The sequence below is a fragment of the Diadema antillarum genome, unplaced genomic scaffold (assembly GCF_040938485.1).
Source record: "Diadema antillarum isolate AM-2024a unplaced genomic scaffold, OU_Dant_1.0 seq00001703_RagTag, whole genome shotgun sequence".
Classification (NCBI taxonomy): Eukaryota; Metazoa; Echinodermata; class Echinoidea; order Diadematoida; family Diadematidae; genus Diadema; species Diadema antillarum.
This window is the reverse complement of record NW_027272393.1, coordinates 36,920-62,530: the sequence shown is the minus strand read 5'-3', so window position 1 is coordinate 62,530 and position 25,611 is coordinate 36,920. Positions and strand designations below refer to the sequence as shown.

General features: G+C 40.0%; 1 protein-coding gene across 1 annotated transcript; it reads left to right on the top strand.

Moving 5' to 3' along the window:
* Positions 1–449: 449 nt before the first annotated feature.
* LOC139711788 (nucleotide exchange factor SIL1-like) lies at positions 450–21,359 on the top strand. The gene is made up of 8 exons (XM_071623641.1): positions 450–556; positions 1,935–2,115; positions 4,208–4,409; positions 5,572–5,686; positions 7,477–7,659; positions 8,722–8,843; positions 11,136–11,403; positions 20,944–21,359. Exons 1-8 carry the CDS (start codon positions 467–469, stop codon positions 21,013–21,015), a joined length of 1,233 nt encoding a protein of 410 aa, XP_071479742.1. The 5' UTR covers positions 450–466; the 3' UTR covers positions 21,016–21,359.
* Positions 21,360–25,611: the final 4,252 nt, after the last annotated feature.

Genomic DNA, 25,611 nt, shown 5'->3' with positions numbered 1-25,611 from the left:
AATCAGATTTACCACCCCAACAAACAACGGGTGCTAAAAATTACTAGTTCGCTTTTTTTTTTTTTTTTTTTTTGGTCAAATGCCTAAACACTTACGATCGTTGTTTTACTACAGAAGTGTCTAACACATTTAAATCTTCAAGGATCCAAAGAGCAAAGAGTGAAGTAAGTCAAGAGTCGTTGCATCAGGGATGTGGCAACCTCCCGGGATGCATGATCATTATTTGATGAAGCTACACCATCAGCTGAGTCGACACTACATACTAGTACACGTGTCTTTGTTGAAGTATAACACGTGTACTTGCGGTGACGTAATTCGTCAGCATACAGACCACTCTCGCTGGATACGCGGTGGATGTACACGTACCACTGTGCGCCGCATAAACGCACGGTGTAACATATATAGTACCATACCGATACGGTACCGGTACTCATTCGACCATTCATACTCGTATCAGAGCGCTAAAATGACCATGATAGCTACTACCAAGGTACTGATTGTGTACTGTCTGGCTGTGATGCTACACATTTCACTAATGTGTGGCGTGATATCGATGGTAAGTCCTGCTGAATCCAAGTTCTATTACTAGTAACTGACGTAATTAAATGAGTTCGATGCAGGATATGTGCCGCTGTAGGAGGGCTAGGGGTGTCTGTGGCAGACAATCACGCCAGAGCACCGGGGTGGAATATGTCGGAGTTCCGATGCGTGATGAATGATTGGTATGATAAACGTTTGATATAACGAGCAAAGAAGTTGAATCGGAGAAATCGAACTCTTGACTGTTAAGAAAATCTTCGGGTTTATAAGTTCCAGATGATACATGTGAAATCCATTTTGCCTATTTTCAGTGCCTTTCAGTTAATGTGGCCGTGAAATTTAACACTCAAAGTTTAGGTCAAAAAGTCACATTCATGCACTTGTAATAAATACAGCGATAGAGCTGTCGTGCGCTCACCAGTCAACGGTGCTGCTGTGCCTGTAGGCTGTAGCCTATGTCACCAGTTAGTTATGGCTGTTATGAGCATTGATTGTAATTTGTGGTTTTATGCTGCAGAAGGTATAAGTGCAAATATGCTCCCGATAATGATTTGGTAGATTAATATCACAGCTGGATTTGATACTTCGGGTGGGGGGGGGGGGGGGGGGGGGGAGGAGGAGGAGCTAAGGACAATGCTGATAAGTAAGCACACATATTGACCGAAAGATCGGTCTGTATCTGGTCGTCGGGAATATGTTCCGCGGAGACTGCATCTGGCTTCACGGATCCCCTCGGGAGGAGAGCGATAACGTCAAAAAAAGAAAAGACTCCTCCGGACAGACAGATCTTTCTGTCTATGTTATGACACATACAAAAAACTTGTAGGCCTACTTCTGAATTGCTCATTATTCATAAAGCTTAATGTCTCAAAGGATTCATTTTCTCCATGACTCAACTCAGAAAGTATCTAAATACTTTTCAGAATACTTGTTCTTTAAATAACACAGCAAGTTGAAAGATCACATTTTGGTCATTTTGTATTTTGTATTCCTCTTCCTTTTGTGTCTTGTGAGAAAGATGGCTGCCCTTGAAGATCACCATACGTTCATCCTAGACCCTTGGCTGTCTGAGGAATTACCAACATTTTCTAAATCTTTGTCTATTATAGTGATATTGCCTTTTGGTAAAGTAGAGCAGTTTTATTCAAATACCTGAATATCTGTAGCTCTAAATTGCATGTATTCCAATCATGTTTCACCCAAGTAATGCCCCAAACTGAATCATTTCTGCATAACTCAGCAGAAGAGGTAGTCCATTGTGATGTAAAAGAAGAGAAGAAAGTTTTTGCTTGAAGTTATGACTGTGATGCATGTTGAGAATTTTAAGCACTACAAGTACATTCCCCCCCCCCCATGTTTTGTCTTGTTTTTTTTTTGTTTTTTTTTCATCACAGGGTGCTGAATTTAAAGGCTCCTCAACAGCAATCACAGTACATGAGAGTGAGAAAGAAGGTGAGCTCATACGGGGCGATGACCACCAAGAAGAAGATGATGGTGTGGTGATGGTGACGGATGAGGAGAGAGAAAACTTTGAAGTCTTTGTACCGACAAGGGAGTGGCAAACTATCCAGGAAGGTACTGTACGTTAGCAATTAGATTTTAAATCGCCTGTGGTCAAACCCACCTTTCTTACTTAGTCTGTAGAGATGAATCTTTATAAACACAGACCTGCCAAATGTAGGCTTATTCATTTCAAACTATCTATATCTTATTTTGTCAGACTGAGATCACAGATGTCAGCCATCAATTACCATATGGCCGTGGCTACTTCAGTATGTACCTTAACCCATTGAGGACGAGTCCCGAGTATACTCGGGCAAGTGTCTATGGGAAATGCATGTTGTACAGATAGCAAAATCAGTCCGTCATCAATGGGTTAAAATTGCCAGAGACTTATATGATGAAATGATAAGTACTAGACAAAAAAGTAAACACCATATATTAAAGAATTGAAGAAACAAGTAAGTTTTCCCAGAAAAGCAGCTGCATTAACTACAAAATTCTGATGGGTTGTGTGCATGTAGTCAAGTCTAATGCGACATCAGAATCTTATTGGGCATACAATCGGTTTTCTCTTAGCAGTAGGGCATCAATGAATTGGATGCACAGGCCAACATGTTATAGGTGTAAGTCATCATCAAATTATGCAAGTGTTTACTGTATCTCGTTACTTGCTTGAAAGTGATATTTATTGATTGCAATGATTCATTCATAATGTTCAACTGTGGAGGGCCTCTCGATCTGCAGTGGTCATGAGAGAGAGTGAGAGAGAAAAGAATATATAGGGGAGTTGCTTTTCCAGCTCTAGGCATACTTCCAAACACCTCAAGCTTTGATTTTGCAGTGCTGTACTAGAACTGCCCTAGTTCATTAGCAGTGTTCCCTGGAAAACTCCTTGCAGCTTTTAATACATTCACTTGATTGTGAATCAGTTCTTGGGAAGGCATACAGTATGTCCAAAGTCTTGTGAATGGGCTTTGGGTAGTAAAATTATAGCATTCATGAGCATAATGAAATGGTGGCTATGCTGTTTAGGTGATCTTTTAAACAGGAAATGTTTTTTGCCCTATCAAGCAACTCTCGCCCAGAGCACGCCAAGTTTGCAGTAGTAGTAGATTCTAATGTTAAATGATCAAGAGATAAGTAGAAAAGACTCATGTGCATGTTGAATTATATTTTTGTCCCCATTGTATCTTTTTGTGCCCATAGCAGGCAAATTAAAGACCTGCCAAGTTTCCCTGATTCCACACAAGCCCCCCCCCCTAAAAAAAGCAAAAAAGCAAAAAATAAAAATTTTCTTCATGTCCTAATATGGAGTTAAAAGCAAAATCTGTGTTGTATCTTGAAGTGGATGTAAAACATACATTTTGTAGCTCTTTGAGTGCTGTCTGGAACCTCCCTTATTTTGATGTGTTAATGCTGGCAGTATAGGCCTACTATTGTAAGCAAGCACTGTGGATCAAGGGTAATCCAGCACACTACAATTGGAATTTGCTGGCCTGTGAAAAACACTAGAAAATACTGCATTCTGTAATCATTGCTTACATGCACCCGTGCACTGTGAGTAATTAAAAAAAAAATGAAGAAGTTTAATACCTAAGGGAGAATTTGGGCATATTATTGGAGCATGCGAATGTGGAGTGTAAGAGTCAATTCTTGTCTGTTTGGTAAAGAAAGAGGAATCAATTTTCATGTAGGTTTAGACCTAAAATTAAGGATGAGCACAAAATCATTCTTGTGTGGAATAATGTAGTTGTTGTGTGAATGTTCAGCACACACAATGAGATGCTTTCATATGGTCCTTGTTTGTACAGGAATGACCATAATGTCCAAGCAGAGATAGAAACAGAAACTTTAACCCGTTGAGGACGGATTGACTTTGCTATAACACACATATCCCATAGACACCTGCCTGAGTGTTCTCGAAACTTATCTTCAAAGGGTGTATGTGAGATTCTCCTGTCTAATCCCCCTAGCAAGCTGGAGTCTGATTTGTGCATGTGCGTAGTGTACATCACAAGCATGAAGTGCAGTGTCCCTTGCCACCAGGGTTTGAAACAAAGTTTGTCATTATCTCTGCTCAAACTCTGTTTTGCCTGTTATGAGAAACTATAAACACAGAAATACATGAAATAATGATAAATTTCTCTTGATCTCTACTTGTCAGGTCAAGCCATTCCAGCAGGACTCCATGTGAGAATCAACCTTGCCACTGGAAAGAAGGAAGCAAAACTTCTTGACGAAGATGAGGAACAGGCGACCGCTTCCAAGGAGGATGTGAATGTGAGTTCACCCATTGACTCTACCCTGGAAGGTCATTCTGGTTCAAGGACAACCATGATGCCACCCCTGAGTCTGGATTCTAGCAAGCCTCCTCCCCCCCCCCCCCCCCCCCCTTACAGTAACCACTCTTGTTGAGAGATTATCAAAGAGGATAATCCTGATCCTGTTTACTAAATGCATCATACATGTAATGCTCTCTGTGCTCATTTATACTAAATGTGACCAGTCATGAGAAAAACCTGAATAAGTCATTGAACATTAGTTCTCTGATATTAGCAATTTGTAATTTTGCAGACTATAGGCATTGTAGTTAGATCAGGGCCGGCGCAGCATTTTCAAAAGTGTGGGGGCCTACTTCCGGGTTTCTTTAGCTCACAAGCAAAAAAAAAAGAAAAAGAAAAAGAAAAAGGTCCTCAGCTCATTCTCTCCCCTTCCATTTCTGGGTGTTTTCACCTGACAAGCAAAAAACATAACCTTACCGCCGCCGTACTTCAAGATCTTTCTGTTTCTCTTTTAGTGCCACTTACATACTTCCGGGTTAAAAAAAAATAAGTGTGGGGGCCCAAAGTGATGACACCTTATGTATTCCTTTGTATGGTGCACAAAAAGTGTGGGGGCCCGAGCCCCCACAGCCCCCACGGCTTGCGCCGGCCAAGAAGAAAGCCATGAATACTGAATTTAATTGGCTGAAAGTGACTACCATTGATTTGTGTGTGTGTCAGTTGGATATCGCTCATAATTTTGAGAAAATAATCTTTGTAGTGTGGCTGCAGTCAAGCGTACGCAACTTCTTTTAAAGCACATTAATAACATGCTTCATGAACCAAAATGTTCTAAATCTACAATTAACTTTGTATACTTTGAAGTATAATTGTTGTATGATAAAACTTCTGACTGTTAAACAGCAAACTTTGGATTGTGTTATGTCAGCTGAATCACATCTGATTTCCTCAGCCTTGTGTCTGCAAAATATCAGAATATATTAGGGGTCAGAGGTGTATTCCTGGATTACTTTGTATTTTAGCTGTGACCCCAAACTGTTTTGCCGCTGATTCCCTCTGTCCTGTCCAGTACTCGTTATTGATTTGAGTCCCATATTCTCACTGCTCTGTAATCTGGCAAATGTGTATATTGTTTCTTTGTTAATTCCTTTGTAAGACTGCCGAGAAAAAAACAAACAAAGAAATAAAAGCGCACCAGTCTGAATGATCTTGAAATGTAATATTTGTGAATGAACTCTGATTGCAGCTTGAATCTGAGGAGGTCCAACATGCCAGGGCAGGAACTAGAGAGACGGCTAGCCAAGATGGAAAGCGATGATGAGTGTGAGAAAGGTGAATGCAAGACTGACAGTGAGGAACTGGTAAGCATGTTTACGTATCACATCAGAGGGTTGGCCAGTATTCGAATCATACAAGGATCATTCTGTTCCCATTTGACTGAAACAATTAACCAACAAACAAGCACACAAACAACACTACATCATTACTATGACAGGTATGAATGCTAATTGGGTTGAATTTGCTTGTCATTTTGGTCCATAGCTCGTGTATTTACTGGATGAGCACCATCTGAATACAAGTTCAGCTGCCAACAATGTTATACATGTATGGGACAATCCTATAGTACGTGGTGGTTCCATTTCATGCCGTAACCCGTTGAAGACTAGTCCCAAGTATACTCGGGCAGGTGTCTATGGAAATACGTGCTGTAGCAAAATCAGCCCATCCTCAATGGGTTAAAAGCAAAGAGTATAGAAGCTAGCGCTAAGAGGGCGTACTCTTGCGATTTCGGGTGTAGTACGCCATGGAGCCCCACATGGAGCCCAATGGCGGCCATTGTAGTGATAATAATACGAGCTTCTTAACACGTGAGCCTATGGAGCAAACTGTGCCTTCCGTACATTTTCTTCACTTTAAGGAGGCACAGGGCGGTAAAACTGTGTTTCAGACCCCAAAATATCACCAGTTCTAAGCATATTTTCTGTCGATACGTTAAAAAAAATTTGAAGTAATGTCATTTACTTTTCAATCTGTAGTCCCTCAAAGTTTGTGTTTGAGCTGACAAACGCCGTCTATCTCTTTCTCTCTCGGGCTACTTTAGCTCAAACTTTGTGGGACCGCATATTGGAAAATAAATGACATTTCTTCAATTGCATTCCATGATTAGACAGGAATGATACCTCTGTATGACAAAATGAGGTCGTAAGTACATCTGTTCACCTGTATGCCCCCTGAAAAGGGGAAAAATGAAAGGAAGACAGAAATCACTACTATACTGCTATTATATGATCACGTAATATACGCCCTTTATCGGTCTGTTACCTAATGGCGCCCGTATTTTGCCCATGAGCGTACTACGTGAAATCACGGGAGTAAGCCCTCTTAGCACAGCTTCTATACTCTGTGGTTAAAAGCATATTAATGTTTTAGCAAATTTTAAAGGGATCATACAGTTTTGGTTGAGACCTAATTTTAGGTTTCTAACATTTTTTTGGTGAGATAATGAGAAACCTCTTATGAAATATGAAAGAGCATGTAATTCTATGAGGAATTCAACATTTATTTGATGAAAATTGGTTTTGAAATGGCTGAGATATCCAAAAAAGAGCGATTCTAATAAAGGACCCACACTTTATAACGATCACTTTGTTTTACTTTGTTTTTGGATGTTTCAGTCATTCCAAACCCGATTTTCATCAAATAAACTTTGAATTCCTCTTAAAATGGTATGCTCTGTACTACATCATACATGTTTTCTTGGTATCTTGCAAAAAGTTAAAAGCCCAATTCTCATCTCTACCAATACTGTACTATCCCTTTAATGCAAAAAGTTCCTCTTCCCACAATATTTGCTGACATTTGTTATTTTAATCTTTGTTGAAGGTACAGTGTAAGTGTGAAATAAAAGAGGAATATTGCAGTTTTGTTTGTTTGTTTAGTTGGTTTAAATAGGAAAGGCGGCTGTGACTAGAGATGATTTGAAGGTTGCAGTAGTTGGAGCCAGTATCCATGGAAACAACATTGCTCTTCATTGGTGAATATATGCTTATGACTAGCAGCAGGGAGTGAGCATTCATTTTGATAAGAACATTTGTCCTGTCGAGGATATACTCAGTCTCTTATTTATTCATTTATATTTTACCTCTTGTAGATAGAAGAGGTAAAGAAGCGGTACAGATCCATCGAGGAGCTGAAGAAGGAATTTGCCGATTTGAATCTGAATGTGGAGACAGACTTTGAAATTATGACAAATCTCATCACAGAGTACAAGGAGACTACATCAACAGAACGTCGAGCAGTCATCCTACAAGACCTCGAGTACTATGTTCACCAGGTACACTTCAATGCTGCCAACTTGATACTATGTTAGTCTCTTAGCAGCAGAAGGCATTATCTTGTCTGCATTAATTTAGCAACTAGGTATTCTTTATTTTGTAGAAAAACAAGGATTATGAAGTTAGAGATGTTCGTATGAGACAGTTACATTGGTCACAGTCACAGTCATTAAAGCCATGTTCTTTATTCAAGTTCTGTGTAGAAAGTGGTGACTGTATCAACAATAAGTCATCTTGCGTGTAGACTCTGTAAGAAGTAAAAGATATAATGAAAAGTCAACATTTTAGCAGTGTGGAAATTTTTGTGCATGCGGGGTGACATAAAACTAGCTAAAAATGAAGGCACACAAATTCTTTGCTTGTTTTATGTAATCCTTTTTTAAATTTTGAGTCGATGGCATTAAAAGCATGTGAAATTCATCTTACTTGGATGAGTGAGAAAAATAACTCACGCAAAAGTTTCCACTTTTGCAGTAGGTCCTTACAGACTGTAGCAGTGGTGGTTGAATTGGACATGTAAAAAACAACAAATTTGGGGGGGGGGGGGGCAGTGGTTAAAGTCGACGTATTTGGCTCCTTGGGGTGATACAAAGTTGACCAAATTGCACACACTTACATGGATATTCATATCTTCCCTCTATAAATCTTACATCGTTTTACTTGGCTTTGTAATCTTGATATTTTATTGATGCTTATAAGTATTAGAGTTCCTAGTTACGTGGCATTGAGATTTCTGGGTAATCATTGTGCCATTGCATTTTCATACTGAAAAGTTTGATTACTTACATCTAACTACATGAATTGTCTTCAAATTCAGACCACATGACATCAAAAGTATTATACCCCTGTCCCCCAAATCTAACACCATCAGTCAATTTCTTCCAGGAGTGTAAGGAAGTTTCAAAACTTTCTGTACCCTTTGTTTTTGGGGAATCTTAAAAGCCCCACCTTCCTCCCATCTTTTCCATGCCTTATGTAATCCGGCTGTATGTGCAGTCATTCTATATCGGTCAGTTCTCTATCGCCTTTCATCTCTTACTGACTCTTAATCCTATGCATAGGTTGATAATGCTGTGGATCTTGAGCGATTGGGTGGCTGGGAGATTTTGATGGCTGCCCTGAATAATACCAGTGAAGCCCTACAGACAGAGGCAGCTCATGTCATTGGATCAGCCGTACAAAGGTAACCTTGTAGATCACAGTTACATCGAGGTAACCAAGCTGTATGTCATACAGTTGGACAGAAAGACAGACAAAATAAACGAGACAGATCTTTATTGATGATGATGATGATGATGATGAGGATGATCCACAGCATTTGTATAGCGCCATATATCTGTTGTAGAAACATTGATAGGTGCAGACTCCTCCAAGAAAGTTAGCAGTTGAATGCCTGGTGAAAAATGTGAGTCTTGAGTGAGGCTTTGAAGTGATCCAGATTGTTAAATTGATGCAGCATTCAAAATACTTGTGGTGCAGAAAGTCATGCTACATTCATATGTGACCCGCGACAACGGTTTCAGGCAAAAGTCGCAAGAGCAAATTCCCTCCGAGGCGGGTACAAAGATTTTGACCATTATTTTTGTCGATTTAGGTTTTTTGCAGAAATCAAATCTTTGATATGTTTTCTACATCTACACTAAATTTCATAGCATAAGACTAAGTTTTTCCTATCGAAAATGGAATTTTAAGCACCCTATGTTGGATCGCACTCGTCAGTTTCGAGCTTCTTTCGAACGCCGCGCCAATATCCTCAGCGTTGCTACGGCGCAGGGTCTCGCATGCGATTGGCTGGTGCGTCGCATACATTTACATAATTCGGCTTTCGGAGACACCAGTTGCAGCGTTTGGGGAATGCTTTGTCCACGCGTGCACGATTACATGCTCCATTGTTCTTGCTATAGTGGTTTATATACGCTCGCTCTGTAGTGCGTGCTCTACGCGTCTTGTACATGTAGTAAAAAATATGACAGCAGACTGACTCAATGGAAGGTAGATGAGAGGAAAGGAGCGGTCACATGTAACCAATTATATTCAAATACTACACGTCAAGATCGCACCAAACTAACGAGTCGTGTTTGTTTGTTTGTTTGTTTGTTTGTTTTAATTTGAATAGCACCACCGAGCAAAGCAAGATATGCATGTCTTGTAAAAGCAAAACAAACAGGAAGCGTGACCCTTGCCAGCACTAGCAATTTTCTGCCTTCAAAAGGCACCACAATGAAAACGCGATTTGTAAATGTGTGGATTCGCCACCGCTCCTGTTACATGCACACGGCCATGGCATGTGGATGCCATTGCGTAATGCGTGCACCATAGACATGAACATTGTACATGTACACCATACGTGCAATTATCGTATTCGCCATCTTGAAAGACGTACTGGTAAACAAACCCGAGCGAAATGCATTGTTTTTCGGTTCCATACGCTGAGCTCCGAGGAAGGTGCCCGGGAAATTTGACTCTCTCAGTGAGCCAATCAAAAGGCGATGTGGTTGCTAGAGGCGGAGCTTAACATCGATTTGCACCATCGTACGGATGGGTAATTCTCCCCTCGCATCGCCGCTCGGATATTGTCTTTGAGAAAGAGGTGAATCTTCAAAGCCTGTTTTCTCGCAATTTTGTCAGGCTAACAACTTAAAAAGTGCATTTTATTTCTCTTTCTATGCCCACTTATGGTGCCGAAGAATACAAGTGTTTTATATCTATGCAAAGCTTAGGAAATGGGCAATGAGATTCCGTGAAAAAATGAATTTTCAAAATTCCTGACTTTTGCCTGAAACCGTTGTCGCTGGTCACATATGGCAGGGAAATAAGATGTATAAAATGAAGAGCAACAAGCAAGAAATGCCCTTGACAACTCCTACAGCATTAACAAAATGTGTCTTAAGGTAGTTCTAGCGGTTGAAATTACTAACTTGAATGAAAAATCAAAATTTGACAGGAAAGTTTTAGAGATCTATTTCACTCTCCTGTATCTAATAGAGTTTGGTGATGTTCTGCTTACTGTTTGAAAATGGGGGGGGGGGGGGGGGATGTTTCGTCTGTTTCCTCTTCTCTGGGGTCACATGTTAACCACAAGTATGACATATTTTGTGCTCAGATGTTTTCTATAAAACTCTTTCATAGTAATTGTTTGCTTTTAACTCTTTTTCTCATGAACACTGGAACTTCTGAGTTCACATGTTGTCCATATTTCACATGTAGGAATGAAAGCTCTTTGCATTCCATTCCAGTGCACTACTTGTCTGTGTTTCAGAGGGAGAGATTTACAAACTGTGTGTGTGTGTGTGTGTGTGGTGTACTTCACATAGGCTGTATTAACTGTTTTTTTTTTTGGGGGGGGGGGTGGTGGGGGGAGTTCAATTGCAAATTTTCTTGACTAGGATTTGAAAACAAAACTAATTCTAGAAATATGCGATAATGACATTGTCTTAATTTCTTTTTTTTTCTCTCTTTTTTTGCCTCTTGACAGTAACCCAAAAGCCCAGGTAGCAGCAATCGATCACGGAGCTATGCAACTCCTCCTGCACCTCTTGAGGACAACTCCATCACCAGCCACTCAGAAGAGGGCGCTATTCGGACTGTCTTCCCTCCTGCGCTTCTTTCCTTATGCCCAGAAGAAGTTCCTGGATCTCGGGGGTCTCAATTTACTGTCTGGTCTTGTTCAGGAGGACACACCGGGGCGCACGCCGCTCCAGATCAAGAGTGTGACACTGCTCCACGATCTGCTCATTGAACAGGTGATTTGAGTTCTAGGAATTCATGGAATTTTGTTTTTATGCCTCCGCCAACGAAGTGGCCGGAGGCATTATGTTTTCGGGTCGTCCGTCCGTACGTATGTACGTCCATCCCGTTTTGTTTTTGTCGATATCTCAAGAATCGTGTGGTGGTTTTACATCAAACTTGGTATGAGGGTATATCCTGGGGGGATAATACTTTGTTTGGATTTTAGGGTCACGGGGTCAAAGGTCAAAGGTCACAGATTATTTTGTGAAAAAAAAGGTTGAAAATTCATGTTTTTCTCCATATCTCGCAGATGGTTCAAGGTATCTTCATGGAACTTAGTGTATATGCTTTTTCCAATAGGCAGTGATTATCTGGAAGTTGGGGGTCATGGTTTAAAGGTCAGGGGGTCAAAGGTGAAGGTCAACTCCTCAAAATATCACTACTTTCCTTATATTTATGCAATGCCTGAAGATTTTTTTTTTTTTTTAACTTGATGTATACATGTATTACCCAATATATATTCTGTGGGAAGTTTCTTGCCAAAAGGTCAAAGGTCAAGTGAAAAAGTGCTGAATTGCACTTTTTCCTCCATATCTCAAAAGTAACTCAAGGTATCATCATGAAACTTACACATTTATGCATGTTCAACCTAACAGTGATTCTCTTTGGAACTGTGAGGTCAAAGGTCAAAGGCCAGGTTTAGATAATGCTATTTTCCCATTTGATACTGAAATTATACTTTTTCTCAATACTGTGAAAATTACTCAATGCATAAACTTATAAAAGGGTCAAAAGTCAAGTAAAAATCATCAGTTCCCCAAATACCTGCACTCTGACATTTTAATCATTCATCCAATTGAACCTAGTTCTAGGAAAGTGAACATTCAGCACATTTGTGTCAAACCTGTCATTTTAATATTTTGCCAATTGTGTGAAACTGTCATCACACATTGTCAAGACATTGTACTATAGACCTATTAGGAGAACCATGCATTATGGCGGAGGCATATCAGTCGCCGTAGCGATATATCTAGTTTAAGATTATGATTGATCGAGTCTGATCTGTATTTCAGATTCAGATTCAGATTCATTTATTGCCCATATAGGAAATTCTTTTTGTGGCATATACACATAGGAATATCTACATACATACATACATGCATACATTATATTCATGTACATATACATGTATAAATAAATACAATTTTCAATATATACTAAATCTCAATTGAGTGATATTGATCTCTCGGTGTGGAAGCAGCATAAAGGCTTATGAAAAGTGACAAAGAAAACACTGACAGAGCCCATGAAGCCGGAGAAGGCAGGGAAAAAAAAATGGTATGATATGTGAAACAAGCTCTTCAAGATAGGCCTTGAGCAACAGCCTCTTTTCTAATGGCTGTAATGTGAAAAAAAAATAAATGAGGTACATCAATGCTTAAAAATGAGTTTCCTTGCATCAGAAAGCTTCCAAACAGCACCTTAATATCCTCCACTGTAAAGTCATTCGTATGAAGTACAGAGGATTCATGGTTTTGATTCAAGTTTTGAAATTATGGAGACCTAGGCACTTTCATGGCAGAGACCTGCATGTACAGGGAATTTTTGGAATGAATCACAGTCCTGATCCATAGGCATTTTTGCATGGTGTTTTTCCTGGATTCTCTGGCTGAAAATCAGCATGATGGCCGGGTGTGAGCACGTAATACCAACTATTGGCTTATTTTTTAAACAAGCATGTAATTAGATCGGACTAAGTAGTAGATATTTTGGTCCATGGTGTAGACTATCAGCCAAAATGCACAGTGATTTCATCAGCCTATCAAGTCAAGTGACTTCCTGCAGATTTTTTTTTTTTTTTTAAAATTAGAGGAAGATTGAGTGGAAATGATCAGTTAATGTGATTTGCATTAAAAAAAAAACCCTGAAAAACTTCCACAAATTTGCAAATTTCAGAGAGAAAAAGTAACTTTATTGTTTTAGAATTAGGTTGCCAATCTCGGGAGAAACTCAACCTAAGAGAGAGATTTTTCTCCCATGTGCAAGGAGTGACTCCTTTGAAGTTGATAGGTGCATGTATCCCATAGCCTTATTTAGCAATATCTTTAACCATTGTAAGAGAAGGGCTCAAAAGGGGCTCAACAAAAATCACACAAACAACAAAAAACAACAACAATGAAACACAGAAATGAAGTCCGCCCCCCTCGACGTTTCGCGCTATAATTCTGTCACGCGAGAAGGCCTCATCGCGAGGCTTCTTGACTTTGTTTGTTCAAGTCTCGCGCAACTTTTGAGACCAAATTTGCAACGTCCGCGCATACTTTTGCGAAGCCACGCCCATTTTTGTAATGGAATGTCGCCCCAAAATGAGCACAATTTTGTGATTTTGTGTACATTTGTATGGAAAACAGTGCTCTGTCATGAAAGTCATAAAAACCTGATTATTTTTAACAATTAATCACTTTCATTGATAAATTTTATGCTAATTATGGTAGAAAAGTGGTCAGTGACAATTTCCAATAAAAATACAAAGAAAAAACAAAAGTTGAAAAACAAAGAAATACAGAAATTCTGAAAACAATAAAATACATAAGAATAGAAATGAGTTTTGAAAGTTCTTGTGATGTACAAATGTTGAATATGCTAAAACAGATTTACAGATCAAAAATTAGACTCTCAATGCTTTTAGTTAGGCTAAAATTTGATCTTGAGCTTAATTTGCATAATTAATTAATTAAAATTAGACATTGATTGTTTCAAAAAATCTTATGACACAATCTTGTAGATTATGACGTGGGTCTCACGCATGGAAAATTTTATCGCGATCGCACCACCGATGGCCGAGATCTCGGGGGCGGAATCCACACCCCCCCGGTCTTAGCATAGCCAAAAAAGCCCAGCCCTTTTAGGGTTAAAGGCTAGTACAGCAGAGACATTCTAACCCATTGTTCATGGGAACCAAATGTGATGTATGATTAATGTACACTGAATCACTGTGGAACAGATCTGCAGCTGCCGCATTCCGTGCGAAAAGTTCAGAGACCATCAGCGAGAAATACACCATAACTTTGTCAACTTCAAGAAAGCCTTCGACAGGGTATGGAGGAAGGCACTATGGTATACAATGCGGAAACATAACACAAGTCCAAAACTGATCCAACTCTGTGAGTCACTATACAAATGATGCACAGGATAGAGTGCGTTAGTGAAGGCGTATAGTGCACTCGAGGGTATTTACAATTGTGAAACATGCACAAGGCGAAGCCGAGTGCATGTTGCACTACATTGTAAATACCCGAGTACATTGTAAATACCCACTAACGCCACGAAATAATCCTGTGCATCATTTGTTTTATAAAATGGGTCGAAAATTCAAAAACTAATAGCATTTTTCAGCGTTTTTCACGTACCTTTGTGGGTCAAGACGTCCGAAACATTAACGCACGTCGCACTCGGAAATCCCGCACATATATAAGTATGATGGGGGGTTGGGTTTCCGGACACTTAAGTCCCTGCATGAAAACTTACTTATTTTACATAGAATATGCACCCTTTACCTTAAACTAGACTTGATACAGACTCCTCATATAGGCCTACTAGACAACATACTTTGAAAACGGCGTGAGAATTAACCTGCTAACTCGTTGGATTTGCCCTTCAAAGTGACTCCATGTACGCGTCCGGTCCCACAACGCTTGGTCTACTGTACTGAACGTATAAGAGTACTACTACTAGTATACACCGACTACGTACGCCACACATGTTATGCACAAGGGAAGAAAGGCCGGCCGGCCGGCAGCCCGAACTGGAAGTTGTTTAAAGGATCGACAGCGAGTATGCATGCAATTCAAAGGAGCCACCGCGCGCACAGACGATCGGCAATAGGATTTAACACGCAGTGCAATGGGACTAGAATAACCAAAGCACACGTGACTCATTTCAGCGCTTCCTATTGGCTACATTCTTAAACCCATTTTATAATATATGATAACGCCACTAATGCAGTGATGTATGACAACAGGACTCTGGAATGGTTCCAAACCAATGTTTCTGGAGCAGATCGTGATGGAAGCACTCAAAGATTTTGATGGCACAGTCGCAATCGCGGGAAGGTCAATCAGCAATCTGAGATGCGCTGACGACATTGACCTTATTGCTGGAAATAGAGAAGTGCTAGCAGAGCTGACTTCGCGGCTAGACACTGCTGTCCGCCGATACGGCATGGAAATTAGTCATGAGAAAAGCAAGATAATGACGACTTCAAGACAGAACAAACAAGATGACGAAGCACAGGAGATATGGGTGGATGGGCACGCACTGGAGGAAGTCCACCAATTCAAATACCTGGGCGCCATGATAAATGAGGAGGCCACTTCAACAACAGAAATAAAGACTCGAATGGCCATAGCGACTGCTCAGTTGGCCAAGTTCAACCATGTCTGGAGAAGCAGAGAGGTGAGAGAGAAAACAAAGATTGAACTGATGAAGGCACTGGTGACCTCGATAGCCCTATATGGATGCGAATCATGGATGCTCAGCAAGAATCTGGAGAAGAAAATAGCCGCTTTCGAGATGAGATGCTTCCGCCGATTACTCGAAATCCTTTGGCACGATCGCTGCACCAATGCATCGGTGCTGGAAGAGATCAGGAGGAAAATCGGAGATTATGAACCACTGCTGGACACAATGAGGAGAAGGAAGCTGCAATGGTTCGGACATGTCACTCGACAGCCAGGCACACTAGCGCATACGGTAATGCATGGTCGGGTGGATGGGTGACGAGCTCAAGGAAGACCAAGGAGGAATTGGGTGGATGATGTGAGGAGATGGGTGGAGAAGCCGGTGGAAATCTGTATGAGAATGGCGCAGGATAAGGAAACCTGGAGAAGGACAGCTCAGTGCCCCAACGGCAGAAATGCTACGGGTGTGACCTGACCTGACCTGACCTGAATCAGCGTTACATCATAGAGGCCATTGGTTCAGTGACTATTGGGGTTTCCCCAAGCAAGCCTTCCATAAATGCTGAGAGAAAAATGCCTGGCAGTGAAGTATGTCAGTGGTGCTATTAGTGTTCCTGAGAAGTGACAGTTGAATAGCAGTGAGACGGGATAGGAAGGAGATAATGAGATCAACTTTCTTGAGTTGCCCAGTCGACCATCAGGATTGCAAGCTCTGTAATGTACTGGTATAGAAATAGAAGTTGGAAAGTTATTCCTAAAGAGAGGTACATATTGTAGCTGGGAACAGGGACGTACCCAGGATTTTTTCAAGGGGGATGTTCAAGTTTGGGGTGTGGAGGCACCGAGGTATCTCAATGTAAAACATTTTTGTAGTACCATTTCCATTCATGCTTGCGCTAAGGTGGTGAATGCAGTATTGATGCTATGGGTGCTCTGTGGCTGTGGAAGATGGAGAAATAAATGGGTTCTCAGCCATGTTGTCACGATGTATGGTGTTATTTTTCAAAACCAAATCAAAGTCAATGAAAGTTTGCTCAAAGTTGACAAACATGAGAAAGAAACAGAATTGTAAATGTCACATTTAATTTACACTATATGAGACAGCAATATCGGTCACAATTACAATGACATAGTGGATTAGGCAGTGATGATATCTTTATCTTAGAAGACTAAAAATCTTCACTGAATTTCCTTTCATCGGACAAAATCACAACAAAGCAGTCATACATTATATGAGTAGAGTTGTAATGATTAAACACTAACAATCTTTTTAAAATGTGAGATGTAGTCACAGAGTTTTGCCCCCCCCCCCAAAAAAAAAGTATTTTGTCTCGTGTCTTACTGTATAAACCATTGCAAAAATGATGAAATGATGACATTATGATTGACATCCCCTGGAGTGTGTTTTGATATTATGAACAACGTCACTTTCATTTAGAGCGTGAGAATTCCGTAACTTTCTTATTGTTTATTTTCTTGGGTTTCTTAGTGGTTCTCTATGAATACTACACTTGTACCTATGCTGCTTTTTTTTAATTTTTAATTTAACTCAGTTTAACAAAGTAAAATTGAACATTGAGTAGCTATCTACAAGAAAAGCTTGTATGCCATTCCTGTACGTTAGTACCTGACTTCTAAAATGTTCCCCAAGTAGAAGTGTTACTTGATATGTTAAACTATATTTGAGTTGGTGCACCATTCATGTTGTAATCGAGTTGGTGCACCATTAATGTTATATTTCAGTTGGTGCACCATTAATGTTATATTTGAGTTGGTGCACCATTCATGTTATATTTGAGTTGGTGCACCATTCATGTTATATTTGAGTTGATGCACCATTCATGTAATGTTTGAGTTGGTGCACCATTCAAATTTTGTTTACAGCTCTTTGAGAGAAGGCAGTGTGCTTGGAGGATCATTCTTCCTCTGAGTTGTTAAAATAAATGAGCCTACAAATCCTGATGTGGTCATTCACATCCCTCGCTCTAGCCAAGGAAATTTATCATGCTCGTTTGTTCTTTCAATTTTTCTAGCAAACATTAAAGGACAAGTTCACCTTCATAAACATAAGGATTGAGAAAATGCAACAATATTAGTAGAACACATCAGTGAAAGTTTGAGGAAAATTGGACAATCGATGCAGAAGTTATGAATTTTTTAAATTTTTGTGTTGGAACTGCTGGATGAGGAGACTACTACAGCTTGTGAGTCATATGCGTACAACAGTATAAAGAAAATGTCAAAGAAAATTCAACATATTTTCACTTTTTTCGCATAATAAAAGAGCACTTGACTTGCCTCTTTCTAAAGGCAGGGGGAATAATATTACCCATAACATTTGTCGGTAACAAGTCAGGGGAATGTGTACTTTTTTCAAAAGATGGAATTTTGTGAAATTCTCTTTATGTTTTCCTTATATTGTTGTACGCATGTGACATCTAAGTTATTCATACACTGCAGTAGTCTTCTCATCCAGCGGGTACGGCACAAAAACTTCAAAAATTCATAACTTTTGAACGGATTGTCTGATTTTCCTCAAACTTTCAATGATGTGTTCTACTAATATTGCTACATTCTCTCAATCCTTATGTTTATGAAGGTGAACTTGTCCTTTAAGGCAGACTGAAATGTTTATTTTAACCCGTACGCATCCCTTTTTCTTTCTTTTTCCCCCTAAATGCCAATTGATCACTGCTTGTCAAAGGAAGCCCTATGTCACCCTATTGATTGAATCAAGATCTAGATTGAATTGTAGATGATGGTGACACTGGGATAATAAGAAGCAAGTAGAGAAAAACATACATTTTCACTCACTTACCAAAATAGGCATGCATACACAAAATGAGAGAGTGCACGCATACACACACACACACACACACACACACACACACACACACAAGAATGGCTGTGGATAGTAAAGTGATTTTTAAGAGGAGCAGCTGCTGGTTGAATGCTTAAACTTTAGATGATTTCTAGTTTTTTTAAACACTCTGTAGGCACACAATATATGACGTGAGAAAAACTGCCGCAATTTGGATGGGCTACCTGTCACATGTTCCTTTGTATTCAGTCATGTAGCCAATTTAATGATAACTTTCAGACAGGCTCCTTTGTGAAATTTTTGTCTATTTGACAAGTACAGTTGAACCTCTCTTATCCGGCCTCCCTTTATCCGGATCTCTCTATTATACGGACGCAATCTCGCTGTGATTTTTTAAAAAATAATTACGGGAGGAAAGGGGGATTCCCAACTCCTTGAGAACTCCTACACAAACACACATGAATTACATATTACTTCCAACATGATTAACATACATTACATCAAATTTCCTTCCAAATTGCTTACCTTCAGACATTTTAACATCCTAACATCCCCAAATCATCGCAAGAACATGGACAGATTATGCGCTCGAGTCCTCTCATATCGCATTGCCACATATAGGTCCATACACAGCCGTCGATATGACTAGATAGACATGCATTGTTTCGAGTCATTGGCTGAGCAAAGAATGATATTGAACACTCAAAAATTGTTCACACACAGTACACACACAAAGAGAGAGAGGGAGACCTACAGTCGACTTTGCCGAGCCGTGATGATCGAATTTTGAAGCATAGTTACTGTTTATAGTACTGTTTATTTTCAAGATCTACTTGATACATTTCTTAATAATTATTTAGGTAAATCATCCCAAGAATTTATAAAAGAAAATGATTTCATTCTTGCAAACACGAACCTCTGTTTTGGGGTCTGTTACTGAGTGTAACAATGAAAAGGTTGCAGTATACACATTACTACTTGTGGTACCTACAGTACAATGGGCTACATCAGTACATGTGTATGTATATGTACATGTATAAAGCATTGAGTCTCCCATATCCGGCCAAATCCCTTATCCAGATGAGCCCCGGTCCCGACTTGTCCGGATACGAGAGGTTCAACTGTATACCCAAGAATGGTGCCTGATCCATATGTCATAACTTTCATTTTGTAGTATGATAATAATATGGTGTTATTTACCCATGGTAGTCTCTTGAGTACTAACACTGCTCTTCCAGAGGGTCCTGCCATAATAATTACCCCAGCATTACCAAATACACTCTTATACACATGGTTAAAGAGGGACAGTGGGGGCAAAGCTGCTTCTCCGGAGATGAACACACCGAGCAGGATTTGAACCCAAGACCTTCTGTTTTAAAATCTTTGGTCCTATCCACTATACCATGCTGTGCTCCAACATTTGATTGTGGCCTAGATGCCCAGCTATCATAGTTATAATGACTTCAAAACATATTTAACTTAGTGATTGTTTGTGATACTGTATATGCCATATATTTTACAACATTTCTATTTTCACAAACTTCAAGACTCAGGTGCTATTCATCAATTCAAAATCACGTGAAAGTATCGACTCTGATCCTGACACAAATGTGGTGTGCAAGCATGCATCTCACCATTCATAACTGTACTCCACGGTCACAAATTTAACCATTAAGTGGAGTTGGTGGGAAGTCCCGATTCGTGAAAAATTAGACTTGCTTAATATATGGCATATACAGTACATTTATCAAATTGTCTTTCTAATACCGATGTGTTGGCTCAGTGAGTAGAGCGGCTGCCCTCACAATCGGGAGGTCGTGGGTTCAAACCCCGGCTGCGTCATACCAAAAGACGTTAAAAGATGGGAGTTGCTGCTACCTTGTTTGCCGTTCAACAGTTGAAAAGGTTAGAGCAACGTCGATCTGGCGCTGCTCAGTGGCTGCCGGGCCCACGATCAATTGGGCAAAATGAATTTCCATTCTTGGACAATAAAATTTGGAGTTTATATCCCAAACAATTATTATTATTATTATTAAGTTGCTCTCAATTGTCCTCCTTATACACATTCATGGGTAGAATTTGCATTTCATTTGAATATGCTTCTGTGACTACAGCATATTTGAAATAAGGTTTTGTCATGTCTTTAACACATAATTCCTCTGTTTAATGCATCTCCCGATCTTGTATTTTTAAAGTGTATTATTCAAGATTGCTGCTGTGTGGCATTTATGTTGTGTTAATTTCCCCCTTCTGTTTCTTTTTTTGATGAACAGAGGAATGCCGTCAGCTCCCCTGAGGCCATAGATGACCAGAGTGAGGAAAGGAAGTTGCAGTATGAGAAGTAAGTCAATTATTCCTGCCTGCTTGTGTCATGTGTGCTGCTGCAAATCCCTTGCTTCCATTGTCTGCTGGCTCCTGCCGGACATAACGATTGAGCCTGGGCGGGGATGTTCAGTCCAGTGCCAGAGAGCCGCAGTGAATGTTTTGCCACAGCAGCCTCTCTGAGGAGTGGCATTTGTAACGGCTGACATTTGGGACCCGCCGTAATCCCAGAGCGCGTGTGCCAGTGCCGCCACCGCCGCCGTACCGGTGGTGGTTTTCCGTTTCGTGTCGTGCTTTGTTAAATAGGCCGGCATCATGTGAAACCTGTTGAATATTCATGCATCATTTGTTGTGGTGGGGAAGAGTGATGGAGGGATGGAGGAAAAAAACAAAACAAAACAAAAGGGATGAGAGATGCTTCATCACCAAACACTGCTGCTTCTCATTAGGAAGTGGTTGAAATTCCCACCTCGCCGACCATTCTTTGTTCTTTTTGTCTCTCTTTTTTTCTTATCAAAGAGGCACTTGAATGTGGAGGGAGGGGAGGTTCCTGGCTGAGGCATAATTGGTCAAACACCGAGAGCGATTTTGACATCTCGAAGAAAATGGGAGCGTGTCCTATTTCCATGCGTTTATAATGTCGAGTGATGTTTTATTCACTTGGACTTCTGATCACTCACATCTGGACAGAGCCCACCAAAGGTCATGCACTGTGTACTGGATGACGAGTGGAGGTGTTGCATCTGTGAGGCTTGCACATACAATGACACAAATATGTCACTATATAACTCATCCTCCCCTCCCCAAAGTGTGAAAATTGATATATGTATCAAGGTCTCCTGTGGGGATGCAGTCATTGACAGACAGTCAGATAAAGCTTCTATAAGTAACTTACACTGTTGCTCTGTTAACCAACTTATTAGGCAGCTTTAGATTGCGACCCAAACGCTAAGATGACAGTTGAGTTGACCCTTCTCCTCTCTCCCAGTGTCGTGTTGCAAAGTACAATGTAGCTTTAGATTTTGTGAAGACGTAGCCTATGAAAAGTAAAATAGCCCCCCCATTTGTTGTGCGTGGTGTGCGAAATTTCTCGTGACGAGCTAGAACAGCTAGCTGATCTCATAATGGCATCACAGTTGTTCTCTGCATTGTGAAAGTAAGCGTCTGCTAAAATTGCCCAGAACTGACGTAAAAACTCAGATGATGTCAGAGTGATTTTGGTAAGCGATCTTGCGCATGCGCAGAACAGTTTTTTTTCCTCATAATGTTTACATCGCAAATCTAAAGCTCGCTATTCACAGTGCATGAAACTCTATAGATAACAAAAGGCTATTCCTGACGAACGAAGCTTTCCAGAGGTTTGCCGAGTATAGCAACAAACTTGACAGGCAAGCTAGAATCTAAGTGTAATGTATTGAGAAAAAAAAGAGAATGGTGCATGTTATTTCAGTATCTTGTTAGTAGGTCCCTAGGCACACGCACACAGACACATACTTACACACGCACACACTTTTTCACACAAACACAAAATTCTTTAATGTGGAATTGTCATTAAACTGCCATTAGGCATAGATGACCTTTGCGTTTTATCTTGCTTCACCTTTCATTTTTTTTTACATTTCTTTATCCATTTCTTCCCATTTCCTTTCTTATTTGGTAGTAACCATTTACTTTTGACTGCTGGTAGTATGTAGATGCCTTTATTTCTGTACAGGCAACCAAAAACACCATGTATTCAAATGAATCATGGATGTCTGGAGGGTTGAAAAAATGGTACAGGGAGATTTATATCTAAGCAAATATCCTGACATCATACAATTGGCTAGATAGTAAAGTATGTCTTGTTGTACATCAGCACAAAAGGCATGTGTCACGCACAAATTTGATTGATTTTGTTTTTGTTTTTGGTTGGAAATATTTTGCACATCCTAGGTTGTAGCACAACAAAAACATAGGTTGCTTGCTAGTTCTTTATGAGGGCACCACCTTAGATGACCCAACTATGCCAGTTTGATATACATATGAAATATTTTTTGACCTCCTTTCCAAGAGTAGTAATATGAAGGTGATTGAATGATATAGAAGTTTATATAATGTACATGGATGTATTTTTCATATATAATCAATGTTGGAAAATGCATCCCCTTTTATATGTACCTAAGTCTTTTCTTACAAGCTCTGCAAATAAAGATTGTCCATGCTTTTCTTCTCTTGATGCGACCGTGAGTTCTTGTTTGTTGATTGAAATGGGGGCGAGAGGTAAATGTGTGAAGGATAACTGAAAACTAGCATTATTCTCATGAATCTCTTTCAGCAATAGTAGCAGGGCTTTCATTTGCAAGATTCTCTTCATTGCATTGAGCAGTAGAATGTTGACTCATTTTCTGCATTGGTCATCCAATGATGTTGGTGTTCATCCTGGTCTTGTCTACATCCATATTCTATGATGTCCCATTCCCCATACTAGTGCAATCAAAGCCACTGCTCTCTCTTCTTGTTCATCTTATTGTACTTGGCCATCTTACCGTGCTTGGCCTAAGTTCAATGGCAGTTTCTCTAAACTTATGCTGGGAAATTAGAAATTAGCACATTTCCTTGGCAGAGATATCTCACTGATTTAAAAATACTTTCTCCATGCCTAAAAAGGCTACTGTGGGCCAAGTGCTCCTTGTGGTGTCTGATTGACAAACACAAGCTTGGTGTCAAAATTTGAATAAACCCTTAAGGCAGCGCCAACTCCAACATCGCACCCAAAACAACAACAACAACAACAACAACAACAACAACAACAACATCAACAACAACAACAACACAAATGATAAAGATGTGACATAATCTTGCTGTAGACATTGACAGCAACAAACTGTGTGTCAGTGACAGCTATAGAATGCTTATTACTTTCATTGATTTTTTGGTATTTTATTTTTCAGAGGATGGTAGAACTAGATGAATGTTGACGTTATTATTTGACTGTCAGGAGCCAAATGATTTAACTGACAGAGACAGAATGGAGGTAAATGAGAGTTAAGGGTGGAGAGGAGTCGGAGGAAGAATTATGGTCTATGGAGGGGATGATGCATAACCAGAATCATTGCCACACTAACAATGACAACCGGTGCATCTAAACCCACTGTATTGACCGATTCGGGTTCGTTGAGGGCAGCAGACATTTTACGGCACAGGGTGCAGCCATAGTGGGTGTATCAGCCGACCCCCCCTGCTCTCCCCCACCTCGGGGCAACATGTTTATCACGCACTCGTAACAAAGGTTCGCGCACTAGCAAGCATTCGCGCACTCAGTACGAGACGCCCATTGGCTAAAGCAGTTTTTCATTCTGCGCGCGTGCTAATGTAGGGAGAGGGGTGGGGGAGTGCGGAGGGGGGGTCTGCTGATACACCCAGTATGGCTGCGCCCATGCCAAAAATACACATAGCGCGTCACAGAATCGGTCAATAGGTACTACTGGAACCAGTAATATATGTATCAAGTCTGCAGGATGTGACCACCTGTGGAACACGGAGGATAGAACCAGCTCAGATCTCTGTGTAGACGGAGGATAGAACCAGCTCAGATCTCTGTGTAGGCAACTCCAGCCCGTTATGATAAAGTCCTCTGGACTGGCAGTTTTCTTTTGTTATAAATATCAAAATTCTGTTGAACCTGAACAAATAAAGTATGTAATGATTCATACATTATGATTTTCGGACCTGAATTTTTACTTTATTGTAACAAAATTTTGTCAAAGCCATGTTTGTTAAAATGGAGTGCACTGTTTCACAAAATTTGTGAAATCAGTTATTTGATTGCTGGTTTGCTTTGTGTGTTTCTTTTTTTTTTCTCTCTACCGTAGCTCTTCCAGTAGCAAAAATTGAGTGATGCAGAAATTGCATACTGAATAGTTTTCTCTTCCTCACTGAAAATTTCATTTGGCAATTGATTTGTCTGATTACAAGTCATTGGCACTTTAGCGCAGATAATCCTTTTAGCCTAGATTCATGGCTTTGCAGTTTAGCACGCAGTGAATGATTCTGCAAACTTCCAGGGTAGAAAGTTTGTGTGCCTCCCATTGATCTGCTTCTTGCATCAGGAGCACCATGTTCATACAGCCTAGGGAAGGCGTCATAGACATAATGATAATGTGTCACAGCAAAATTGTCAAATTAAAAGACATTGTTCCCCCATATCAATGTCATGGTGTGCTGTTTTGTGCATGGAACAGTCATTAGAGCCTAGACACTTTGGTACTGGAGTATCCATTCTGGTATTAAGATCATACTATCAATAATACTATCAATAATATTGATTTTTGCAGCCAAAATTATAAAGTTTTATGATGCTAGCCTGTAATACCTTCTCATGGGCCAATTCTTGGTCTGTCTTGTTTGTATGAATATCCAGTCTTGGATGCAGATATGTATAGTATTCACTGAAACTTTCAGAATGTTAAATAGAATTTACAGCATTGGTGTAATACTACTGCTAAATAGAATTTTATTAACAAGTACCACTGAATGATTAAATCTGAAAGCACACTGCAAGCAAGGATTCACACAAAATTTTGAAGAAATTAGCTGAAAGTACAATATCTACAGTTTACCATTGGTGATAACTACTTTAA